We start from the raw sequence: 12322 nt of genomic DNA, 5'->3' as shown, positions 1-12322 counted from the left end.
AATTGTGTTTTTTATGATTTATTTAGTTGTTATGTGGAGGGACTGTATTTCCTGACTGGACTGGACAGCGATGTCTGAAGGTGCAGAGGTCACAGTGAGTTCAACACAGGCGATAATGTGACAGTTTAATGCAGACAGGATTAACTCTGAGGAGGAATTTAAACCTTTCACCTCTGACCTACGTGGAGTAACAAGGTGCTAATTAGAGGTATTCAGCTCCACAGACTCGGCTTCTCTTTCAGATACAAGAGCAAAATCTCATGTAGTCCTGACAAAGCCTCACTTTAGGTATTCAACAGGCAAAATACGACATTACTGAAAGGAAGGTCAGCTCATTATGTACAGTAAATAGTACAATAAGTAAATATAAAGGAACATAATCACATAGGAGTAGGGTTGGGCATCGTTTGGATTTTACCGATCCCGATCCCGATCCCGATCCTCTGTTTCGATTCCTGTTCTAAACGATTCTCGATTCTGATTCTTTGAGGTGCAGGTCAACAGGTCCAGTGTTGCCACAGTTACCTTGAAAGAGTAATCTGACTACTGACTACTCCTTTAAAAAGTAACTTAGTTAAGTTACTGACTACTTGATTTTAAAAGTAACTAAGTTAGATTACAAGTTACTTTATTAGTTACATTCAACAGCTGCCAACTACCGATTTTGCCAATACTCACTTTATTGATGTGCTTTTTTAACAGTAACATCAACAATGTATCCATTTTAAGTTGCACTTGAAAACTATGTCCTGATAGAAAATACATGTTTTATATAAAACAAATAAAGACAGTCTTTCTTGACTTCACTTAACTTAAATAATTGTTTGCATATTGTAATGGCAGTAACATCATGAATGAACATTTTATGAATATTGAACCGGCATTAGAGCAGCAAGGATTGGTTTTATGAAACAAATGAGCACAGTCCTCAAGTATGAGCGGCGTGATGACGAAGGGAGGGGGCGGGGCCAGCAAGCAGCGAGACATTTCTCCACTAAACACTCAAGAGAGACTCCGCTCGCATTTCAGCACAGACTGAGTTAGCAGGAGCTCCGTGAAATCGAGAACTCGTCTTGTTTATTCGCACGCTGCGCCTTTTCACCGTCACCGGGCGGGACCTGCTCGTTTAATGTGGTTGTGCCATGCTGTGACTCTAAATGTGTTTTCAAGTTTGACGTTGTATTCTTGAAAGTAGACAACACTTTGTTGTTAACACAGAGTGTACAACGAACCTTTATGTTGCCATCTTTTGCTGAGATGAAGTCGAAATAATGCTTGTATTTCCAGCTGGAAAATGCGTATCTCTCCCCCTCCATTGTTTACGTTTCTGCCGGTATAGCGACTACACGCGACCGTCCGTGAAGGTGTCGGCTAACATACGTCATCCCCGAGACGCAAGAAGAAAGCAGATCTTTTTTTTTTACTGACAAAAATACTAACACGCCGTGTATTTGGATAAGTAACTTTAATCGGACTACTGGTTTGGCAATAGTAGTGCGTTAGACTACTCGTTACTGAAAAAAAGTAGTCTGACTACAGTAACGCGTTACTAAGTAGCGCGTAGTTTTCCACATATGTTGCACTGTGCTAATCCATCTTTGTTCAAATTAAAATGAAGCCAGACTTTCGAGCGGCGTCTTCTTCTGCCATCCATGTTGAGTGAGTGACGCTCTTCGTTCTATCGCGGAGTCTCCGTACGCCGGGCGGAGTAATACAAACAAAGTAGTGCAGACGTTTAAGAACCGAAAAAAAAAGGATCGCAATTCCAACAGCTTCTCTTAACGGTTCCGGAACCGGAGATTAGGAAACGGTTCCTATTTGGAACCGGATCTCGATGCCCAACCCTATAGTATACATACTCAGAGATGGTCCAGAGTCCGGGATCAGGTTCAGAGTCCGGGGTCAGATCCAGAGTCCGGGGTCAGGTTCAGAGTCCGGGGTTAGTTCCAGAGTCCAGAGGTCCAGGTCCTGGCTGAAGTTAGCCTTGATCCAGTTCCATGAAAGTATGTCTCATGTCATGGCATCGGTCACCATGGAGATGTATCCTGTGGAGCTAGCCTGCTCCAGACCGGGCTAAGATCCAGGATCTATCAGTCTTATCTGTATCTCAGTCACTTTGTTGGGAAACTAATGTGTTCATTCCGGTTATCCCACTGCTCATTCCAAGTTTCCATCCAGTGAAGTAGCCTACTGTCATTATTTAAACAGTGTGACCATATTTTTACATTCATTCATATCAGAGGTCTTCAACGTTTTCCAGGCCAAGGGCCCCTTGGCTGATAGTGACACGGTGGAGGGCCCCCTATTACATATCATATTAATCATGTTCCTTATTAAGCCAGGCCAATAATAATGTGTAGTGCAGCCTATAGTGCCATGTATACAGGTACTTTGTAATGATGTATGTATGCAATGCTTAGCCATTAAAATAATAATTGTTGACAGAAATATATATTTACAGAACATATTGTAAATCTATATTGGCATTTCTACATCACAATTTCACATTTACACAACAAATAACATTTATATTTGCTTATTAGATGTTGTATTAATGTTCATGTGTATTTTTGAACATATTTTACATTTTGTAAGAAAAAAAGGTTTGGGATCAATTAATGTTGGGGACCCCCTGCTGGAAATCTGTGGACCCCCTATGGGTCCCGGACCCCATGTTGAAGATCTCTGGCCTATATTCATGAATGTTATTGAATTGTGTTCATGAAGCTGTTCATGTTGTTCAGCAAAGGTTCACCGTGCATCAGTTTATGACCGGCTGGTCCCATAACCAGACTGTGAGCCCCCCTCACTCCCTCTCTTTGATTCTGGTTGTAATGTATTGATAAAGCGCTGGATCACTATTGTAAAGTTCACCCTGTATGTCCCTCCTCAGCCACCGTACCTGTCAAAGTTGTTTTCTAGAGTATTTGAGCGCCAGATTAAAGCGGTGCAGGAGGCCGTGACAAAGGTGGAACCCCTCTGGAGGCCGAATGCAGCTAAAACAACACAAACAGATTTACAGGTTCAGAATAAAATGAGCCTCCAGAGCAATAAAATATGAGGTGTTCTGAATAAAGAAAGCAGCAGAGCTGAAAACATCCTGCTGCTTTATGAAGGACGAATGAAAGTCAAAGTCAGACTGAAACATGATGTCAGTGAACTGACTGAGACACAGTCAGTTAGAGCAGCAGTTACACACAGACTGCAGTCAACAAGTTAGAAGGAATCCAACAGGAATGGACAGCTCGGAGCTTCCTGCAGAGATCCACATCCACTGAATCTCTTTGGCTTTTGGACTGTTGGTCGGACAAAACAAGACATTTAAAGACTTCACCTCGGATTCTGACAGACTGGGCTGCACATTTTATACCGTTTACTGGTGTTTTATAGACTCAATGATTGATTACTAAAACATTCAATAGATCCATCAACAGTTAATATAAGCTGTAATCCAGTCTCCTCTGAAAGACTTGATGTTGAAACATTGATCAAAGTGATAAGACGACACTGACAGCATTTATCTCATAGGAACATCTCCTGGTTTCCTGGTTGTCATAGTAACAGTCATATAATATGTCCTCAGTAGGCAGATTCTTGTCCGATTAAAAGTTTTTTAGTTTCCCAGAAATGCAGTTCTGAGAAATGTTTCTAAGTAAAGAGTAAAGCTCCACCTCTTCATGTACACAGATCTACATTGAGGACAGCACAGGTCTTTATCAGAGCAGAGACAGACAGGCGGGCAGACAGACGGTCTACCTGCACATCATGGACCCCCTGTTGGTGCTGGTGCTGTTGCTGTGGATCTCAGGTAGGACTCTGCTTTAAAGATGATGTGATATTATTTGTGTTGGCTCTTTAAATGAGAACAAACTGCTCACATACATCAACACCGCCAGGCTCCACACCACGGGGTTTTCATCCAATCAGAGGTTTTCATTCCATTTCAGTCATTTATTATTTCTTTTTTAGTATGTATTACATACAACAGCTATGTCCCTAGCGCCCGCCGGGAACAGCTGGCTTAGGACACGTGTATGTGTGTGTGTGTGTGTTAGCGGGTCACAAACAAAGAGAGAGAAAATGCGCGAGCGATATTCGGAGGGACAGAAAGCGTGCCGTTACCACACGGGCTCGCGTGAATGAACTGGCGTTTATTCCGCGAGACCGGTCTTTTAACTGATAGTAGAGGCTTTCTGAGCTCGCGAATATGGCGGAGGTTAGTCGAAAACACTGTTACAGAAATCAACCCAGCGGCGATCACGATCAGCATTCAAATACAGCAGCACATGAACCAACGGACTCGGCGGTCCGCGATCAGAACTTAAAACACATTAACAAGAATTACAAGCATATCCTACACTATCACTTGTGTCTCTGCCCAGACTGATAGCCTCTTACTGGTATCGTTGCGTAAGACGATGACGGCGTTCCGTAACGGCGGTGGTTCGTGAGTCCCCGGCGTCAGCGGGGGACGTGATGAGTCGGCTTCGTCCAGACGAGAGCGGAGCGGGTTTCCTCTCGTTGATCAAACTCAAATAAAGAAAACAGTCCGTGTTTCTTTCTTCCACGGACGGCGATATAATCGCGGCTTGGCGATTTAGTCAGCTTACTTCAGACAGCGTCTGGTAGCTGGACGGCAGGAACCGGCTTGGTTCCTCTTGTTGCAGCGGTGCGCTGCGGGAGGGGGTCGCCACCCGTTGCAACGTGGTGTTGCGCCGGTTGTAGGAAGAGGCCAGAGTAGGAGTCGGAGTAAGAGTGAATAAGAGAGCGTTCTCCGGGCGGCTTCGGTTTATAAAGCTCAGGCCGCTCCAGGGGACCCCCCGGGGTTCCCTGAAGATGTCAGCCAATAGGATGGTTGTGAGGTGTCGCATCTCTCACCTGGGTGAGATGTGAAACTAAAATGGCGGTGTAGTTTTTAATCCCCTTTGTCCCTTTGTCCTGGCCGCATGTTTGGGCTTCTGTAGGCCGCATTGTGTAGTCCTAACGGTTAGGTCCCAACAGTCCCCCTTTTGGTCTGAAGGTTGAGGTGTGGGACGCAACCTTCGGAGCAACATAAGGGCCGAACCGTCCATGTATTCCTTGAAACACGTGGGAGTCCAAACAGTCTGTATATTCCATGGAAAAGAGGTTAAACAGTTCATTCAGGTTAAAGTCCATGACTTTGATGGAGGCATTGTCTGGGCAGAGATTGAGGCAAGGTCTGGGCAGAGATTTCTACGGTCTGGGCAGAGATTTCTACGGTCTGGGCAGAGATTTCTAACCATCTAACCTATATCAAACATCTGCTAAGACACAATTTTCACAAGCATCAACATTGTCATTACACTCAGGTAGTTTCAAACAGGACACGCCCCAACTATGAAACGGAACGAAGGAGGAAAAGGAAAGTGAGGAAAAGGAGAAGGGGTTAGTGGTCGTTTGGTTTACTCCTGGAGAAGATTTAAGTTAGCCATATTTACTATGTTGTGGCTCAGGGCTGTAACGCTCCATGTAGCCTGAAACAGAGGAAATGTCAGAGGCGCTGTCATTATCTGAGTTGTCATGTTTGTACACTGCTGGTTCACGTGACTGGGACAGAATTTCGGAGTAGGGCTTCCTACTACTTCTGTGTGAATGCCCATCTCGACGCAGTTGGTGGGCATGTCGGTGATGCTCAGTATCCCCACGCCGTCTCTTACCAGGCTTCTGGGGGGAGTTTAGTGATGGTTGGGTCGAGTCACGCCATAGCGCTATCGTTTTTATCAGCTTCTCGATTGGGTCGCACGGATCCCTATCTTCGTCAGTTTGGGAGTTTGTCTGATTCCAGGGGCGTGCTGGCCGCTCACCCCCTTTCGCGCGATTACGAGGGCTCTGCTTTAAGGCGGCGGATGTTTGGGAGTTACTCTCGTTCCTTGGTTTTGTCTGATTCCTGGGGCGTGCTGGCCGCTCACCCCCTTTCGCGCTGTTACGAGGGCTATGCTTTAAGGCGGCAGACGTTTCGGACGCAGATGTGTCGAAGTTAGCGGGCTGGCTTTTAAGTTTGCGCGCTAAGTGGGTTTCCCAAGCCATCTGTGCGTAATTACGAATCTCTTGCATGGAGAGTCGATGTGTCCTGAAGTGTATGGTGGCATCGTAGCGCACACTTTCGTGTAGGTTATGCAGGAAGAGGGCCTTGAAGGCAGGCTCTTCCTCCACTCCTGGGGAGTTACGGCCCTGAGCATAGGCGGCCCTGAAGCGCCAATAGTACTCCGTGGGTGATTCCTGCTCCTCATGTACAACGGCGAGGGCACTGATCGTAGCGGCGGCGGGATCCCAGTCCCGGCTATACTCCTTCCGGAGTGCTGCACAAAGTCTGGGGTATCGGTCCTGGGTTCTGGGTGCAAGTGTTCCTATGAAACTGCGGACATGTCTGGTTGTGGTCTTCCCGACTAGTCTGAGCTTCTCCCGTGAGGAGGCATGGGGGAGGTCAATCAGGAGTCTGTCTAACTCTCTCAAATATTCGTCAATATTATGGTTCGAGTTGTCGGGATCAAAATGTTGAATATCTTTAGCCATGCTCTCAAGCTCTTCAAAGCGGAAGCGCTGTGGCGTCCTTTCTGGTGAAGGCGAGACTAAGCTAGGTTGAGGAGGCGCGTCGCAAATTACAGGTTTGTTCCAAAGATAGGAAGATTTTGGAGGAGAACTTGTGTAAGTTCCACTGCTGGTTTCTTCGCTGTCTGTGTCGGAGCAATGGGAAGCTGCGTAGCCGTTACCGCTATCTCTCAGTGGAGTTTGTCTTAAGGACTTTGTGTCCGCTGGTAACTGTTCCCATCTTCTGCATGGCGGGGGAGTCGTATTTTCACTACAAAAAGAGTGGGAGTCGGAGACGCCTGAATCACACTGACTGGCCGAGTCGGCTGAGGGAGGACATTCTGGTTTAGACTTCGACCACCTGTTCTTGTAGGACAAAAACTGGGACTCTGTGGTGTGCAGGACATCTAAATAACGCAGGGCTCTCATGTCTGCTGCTTGAGCGTCGTGGAGGTGACAAGCACTTTGCTCCTCTAGTGCTACCACTTTTTTCTCTAGGGCAGATTTACTCTGAACCAAGAGACAGGTTTGTTTGTAGAAAGTTAGTAGCAAGCATTTTAACAATGGACCCTTGGATGATGTTACTTCATCAGATCTGCTGTTCAGTAACACGTTGATCTCCTCTTGGCACTCACTGAGATTTAGTTTCTGCAAAAACTCAGAGTAGCCTGTCTGAAGGCTCTGTGCCACAGATGAGATGAACTGTTCACAAAAGTTCTCCATTGTGTCTGGAGAGAAAGGAGGGGGTTATGCAAATCACCTGATAAGGTGACTGGCGGTTCTCTTTTAGAGAGGTCAGCTTCACGCTCTAATGATTCTATACAGCAACTCAGACTTACTGTAGGCTGCTTACTTAATTCTTTGCCAAAGGCACGCTAACTGAAATGCGCGGCAGGAACAGTTAGGGAATTATTTTGAAATTTTAACTCGAGCTAGAACCCGTGGTGGAAATAGCAAGGTACAATTTCAACGTTCACAGAGTCGGTGCACTCTGTGGCTCTATTCTCTGCTCTACTTCTAGTAAAGGGAGGATACGGTGGCTTTACTTGTTCGGTGCTAATCGCAAGAAAAAATAATGTATTTGTTGTTATACTGATGTGGGTGCACAGGTGAGCTGCGTCGACCTGTGACTTACAATGGAAATGTTACTACTCTTCTACAGCCTGTGGACTGCCAATGAGGTGTCTCTAGCACCTCTGGTGAGTAATAACAGTGTTATAACGCGTCTTAGTATCCCTAACCCTGTGTTTGTTAGTATTGTTGTCAAACAATAAATGGCTAATCACAACATGCATATGCAACCCTCAACTGTATTTGCTTGGCAAATAGTAACAGGGAGCAAACAAATCGATCCTTGAACATCGATTTCTAAACAATGATATCAATAACAACAATTCCTATTATTGTTATTATTACTATAATTCTCAGGTTATTGTGCATAAATCTCTGGATAAAGCTGGTTTAAGAAGGCCTCACACGGGGCGTCATTTATGTTGGGGTTGTAGCAGGAGCAGATTTGGTTATCAACAGTTAATTATTAATATCAATATGATTATCGGTATTAATAATTATATTTAATATATTATCATGATATAATCATGAATAAACGGGGCACCACCCTGGGATCAGGGAAAAGATAACCTAAAACTGTATTCAGTCTCAATATGAAGGTTTTATACTCACATGCCAATCATCGTGATCATTGGCATAGGAGTACAAAACCAATCGAACAATTAAAAAGGCGTGAAATTCAAGCACTAGCCTTCACAACCTGCTGTTATCCAGTGACATATACACAACAAGCACAAGAGACCGCTAGTTATAATATAATAAGATTTATTAAAATCAGTAATAATGATCACAATCAATAACACTGCAATTAACAAAGCCTTATTACCTAACTACCTAACACACAAAGCTAAGCTTAAACAAAGGATGTGTGTGTGTGTGCGCGTGCATGTGCATGTGTGTGTGTGTGTGTGTGCGTGCGTGTCGAGAGAGAGGGAGAGAGAGAGAGGGAGAGATTGCTATGGGCGGCCACCAGATGTAGCGAGAGAGAGAGAGAGGTGGAGCTATTCCTCGCAGCGTTCAGGGGCGGAGCCACTGAGGTCTGATGGAGTAGCGAGAGAGAGAGAGAGAGAGATAGCCGTATGTAGCCACCAGATGTAGCTATGTCCCTAGCGCCCGCCGGGAACAGCTGGCTTAGGACACGTGTATGTGTGTGTGTGTTAGCGGGTCACAAACAAAGAGAGAGAAAATGCGCGAGCGATATTCGGAGGGACAGAAAGCGTGCCGTTACCACACGGGCTCGCGTGAATGAACTGGCGTTTATTCCGCGAGACCGGTCTTTTAACTGATAGTAGAGGCTTTCTGAGCTCGCGAATATGGCGGAGGTTAGTCGAAAACACTGTTACAGAAATCAACCCAGCGGCGATCACGATCAGCATTCAAATACAGCAGCACATGAACCAACGGACTCGGCGGTCCGCGATCAGAACTTAAAACACATTAACAAGAATTACAAGCATATCCTACACTATCACTTGTGTCTCTGCCCAGACTGATAGCCTCTTACTGGTATCGTTGCGTAAGACGATGACGGCGTTCCGTAACGGCGGTGGTTCGTGAGTCCCCGGCGTCAGCGGGGGACGTGATGAGTCGGCTTCGTCCAGACGAGAGCGGAGCGGGTTTCCTCTCGTTGATCAAACTCAAATAAAGAAAACAGTCCGTGTTTCTTTCTTCCACGGACGGCGATATAATCGCGGCTTGGCGATTTAGTCAGCTTACTTCAGACAGCGTCTGGTAGCTGGACGGCAGGAACCGGCTTGGTTCCTCTTGTTGCAGCGGTGCGCTGCGGGAGGGGGTCGCCTCCCGTTGCAACGTGGTGTTGCGCCGGTTGTAGGAAGAGGCCAGAGTAGGAGTCGGAGTAAGAGTGAATAAGAGAGCGTTCTCCGGGCGGCTTCGGTTTATAAAGCTCAGGCCGCTCCAGGGGACCCCCCGGGGTTCCCTGAAGATGTCAGCCAATAGGATGGTTGTGAGGTGTCGCATCTCTCACCTGGGTGAGATGTGAAACTAAAATGGCGGTGTAGTTTTTAATCCCCTTTGTCCCCTTGTCCTGGCCGCATGTGTGGGCTTCTGTAGGCCGCATTGTGTAGTCCTAACGGTTAGGTCCCAACACAGGGAAGTAAAAAGCAGTTCATCCAGAACAGGGAGGGCAGCTTTGATGAAAGGGAGGGACACACAAATGTTCACCTCACGACCAGAGGGCCAGATATATCACCATACACTTCCACCATTATAACCTTGTCACTTCATTGGCCTACTATAGCTCACTCATTTAATAAATACAACAACATATATACTAGCAATCAAAGTTTATTATACCAATTTAAAAAAAATACAGATGATTTGGCTCTCAAGAACACATGACCCAGACAAGGCTCCCTAGTGGGCCAACATTTTTAACATTAATATTTTCATCAGAAAAATGTTGTGAACTTCACACAGAAACAAACATTACTGAGTCATATATTATGTCAGTGCAAACATATCTCTTTGTATTTTATTCTCTGCCCTTACATTCCATAACATTTTTAAATTATATTTCTCAAACATGTTATCCTCTGTAAAGTTCTCTGCTGCTCTTAAACTGCAGTTTTTAGATTTCAGCTTTGTACTTCAGGAGCATCTTTGTGCATCTCTTCACATGAGAGATGTACTTCCGTGTATTCGGACGGTCGGATTGATGGCCATCTAGCTCCCTCTAGCGGCTGACAGAATGAATTACAGCTGGGGTTCAAATGACATGCTTTTTACCAACGACTGTGAAACCAATAATATATTCATTTTTATAAATGGACACAGATTGTTTACACATGTACATGGATAATTATATATAATTATAAAAATAAAACATTGGAGAGGAGGGGATAAGAATCAGGTTTTTCCCAACATTAGAACAAGTGAAATAGAGCAGGGGTGTGTGGGAAAATAATACATGAAAAGAGAAAACACCTTTGTAGGGAGATTGTCTATCAGCTTTTAAAATTACCGTTCAATTAGCTGAGGACACTTTCATATTTAATCCGTTACTTCCCTTAGATCCGTCTGTGTCTTTTCATGAAGGAAACCCATTTTGACCATATTTTTGTGAATTTATCTATTTGTATATGAAGTGAAAGGTGATTTTCTTCCCATTCAGTATCTATCATTAATCATATCTGTCCATTCTTCTACTGTGGGAGGGTTGGGCTGCAGCCAGTGTCTACTTATGTTTTTCTAAGCTGCAGTTATCATTGTTGTAAATAAGTATTTGTGAAATGAATGTTTTGAAGTGGTTACATGTATTATTTCTACAATCACTGTATGTATATTCAGTAAGCATCTCTCTGTGCAGCGGTTGGTGTTGTTAGTCCGCCGTATATTCAGACTTGTGACAAACGATGCAGCATGTGATCAGTGTTACTGTGTGTAAGTCCATCTGATTGATCATCCTCACTGTTTCCTGTTCACTCTGTGTCAGAGCTGCATTTAAATGCTGCTGCTTCACATTAAAACACCTCAACTAGATAAACTTTTATTGTGGAGGGGTCACAGGAAACACAATAGTTGTGTCTAAATTCAGCGAGTCATCCTTCAGAGAACACAGCTGACGTAGAACGTGAAGGCCGAGACGGTCTGATCTACAGAGGACTTCCTGTTTGAGTCACCTGCTGTTCCCGCGTCCGCCCTCACACTTTGCCACTCCCGTTGCTTAGCAACCAGCTGCTGTTGACCGTAAAGAACAAAGAAGACGTAACTAACTGATCTGATTAAAATGGAGCCAGAGATCATAATTTGTATCCTTTTTATTTTATATTATGATGGTTCAGGCTGAGAGAGGAACATTGTCAGGTAAATTAAATAACATTGGTTAAGCTGTGCACTTTAAACTTAATCCCATCGGTCACTATAGTGACCATGAAAACATTTTCAGTTAACAGGTCCTAAAAACATGACTGAATATTGTATCGATCCATTTCCAGAAAGTATTGAAGTAATAAAACCTCTCAATGACATATGTGCAGTGTTGCATGTTTAGTGTAAATGTCACATGACCAGAGCTGATTACTTCCTGGTTGCACCTGTAGAGGAGGATGGCTGCATGAAAGCTCCGACAAAACAAGCTTAGTAAAGTACGTTAATATGAAGATAAGACTAATATTTCTGGTTCACATAATCTTTAAGATGTTTAGTATTGATATATGTATTTACAATCACTCAACTCTGTTCACTGAAGTCACAGAATGAAGAAACATGTTGTGACCAGTGGGATAACACAATGTACAGTATCTAGATGTACATGTACTTGTTACATGAGAAAGATGCTGTCCTCAGTGATGGTGATAGTGATGGGTCAGATATGGACTATGAGGGGGAGACACACACACACACACACACACACACACACACACACATACATATATACATGTATATATCCAAGTTTAGTTTGATGCTTTCCTCTTCTTGAATGCAGAATACCTCTATCCTGAATAACCCCTATATTGTAAATGAATCATGTGACTGGTCTACAGATTAAATATTACAATGTTACAATGAATGCACTAAAGTAATATTGAACTAAAGTACAAGATAAAATGTTTGAACAAAGTTAGAACATGAAGGTTTCAATACATTTTCCAAAAGTCACAATGTTACAATAAAGGAGATGTTTTGAGTTTGCTTTCTGTATTCATATCGGTGATGTATGAGGACTTTTGATATGTAAAATAGT

At 44.1% G+C, this 12322-nt stretch overlaps 2 protein-coding genes across 2 annotated transcripts in view; one reads left to right on the top strand and one right to left on the bottom strand.

Moving 5' to 3' along the window:
* LOC311010052 (uncharacterized protein) overlaps window positions 1-404 on the bottom strand; it is a gene marked incomplete at both ends in the record, with an annotated part of 37388 nt that extends 36984 nt beyond the window's left edge. The window contains one exon of the mRNA XM_084004530.1: window positions 385-404. Coding sequence (XP_083860656.1) covers window positions 385-404 — 20 coding nt within the window. The remainder of the gene's footprint in view (window positions 1-384) is intronic.
* A 3320-nt stretch (window positions 405-3724) lies between these two features.
* LOC311010051 (scavenger receptor cysteine-rich type 1 protein M130-like) overlaps window positions 3725-12322 on the top strand; it is a gene marked incomplete at its 3' end in the record, with an annotated part of 294749 nt that continues 286151 nt past the window's right edge. Inside the window, exon 1 of the mRNA XM_084004529.1 lies at window positions 3725-3808. Coding sequence (XP_083860655.1) covers window positions 3766-3808 — 43 coding nt within the window. The 5' untranslated portion in view covers window positions 3725-3765. The remainder of the gene's footprint in view (window positions 3809-12322) is intronic.

Source organism: Eutrigla gurnardus (assembly GCF_963514095.1).
Source record: "Eutrigla gurnardus genome assembly, chromosome: 24".
NCBI classification, from domain to species: Eukaryota; Metazoa; Chordata; class Actinopteri; order Perciformes; family Triglidae; genus Eutrigla; species Eutrigla gurnardus.
The sequence above is the reverse complement of the archived record's forward strand: the minus strand, read 5'-3'. Positions and strand labels throughout refer to the sequence as shown.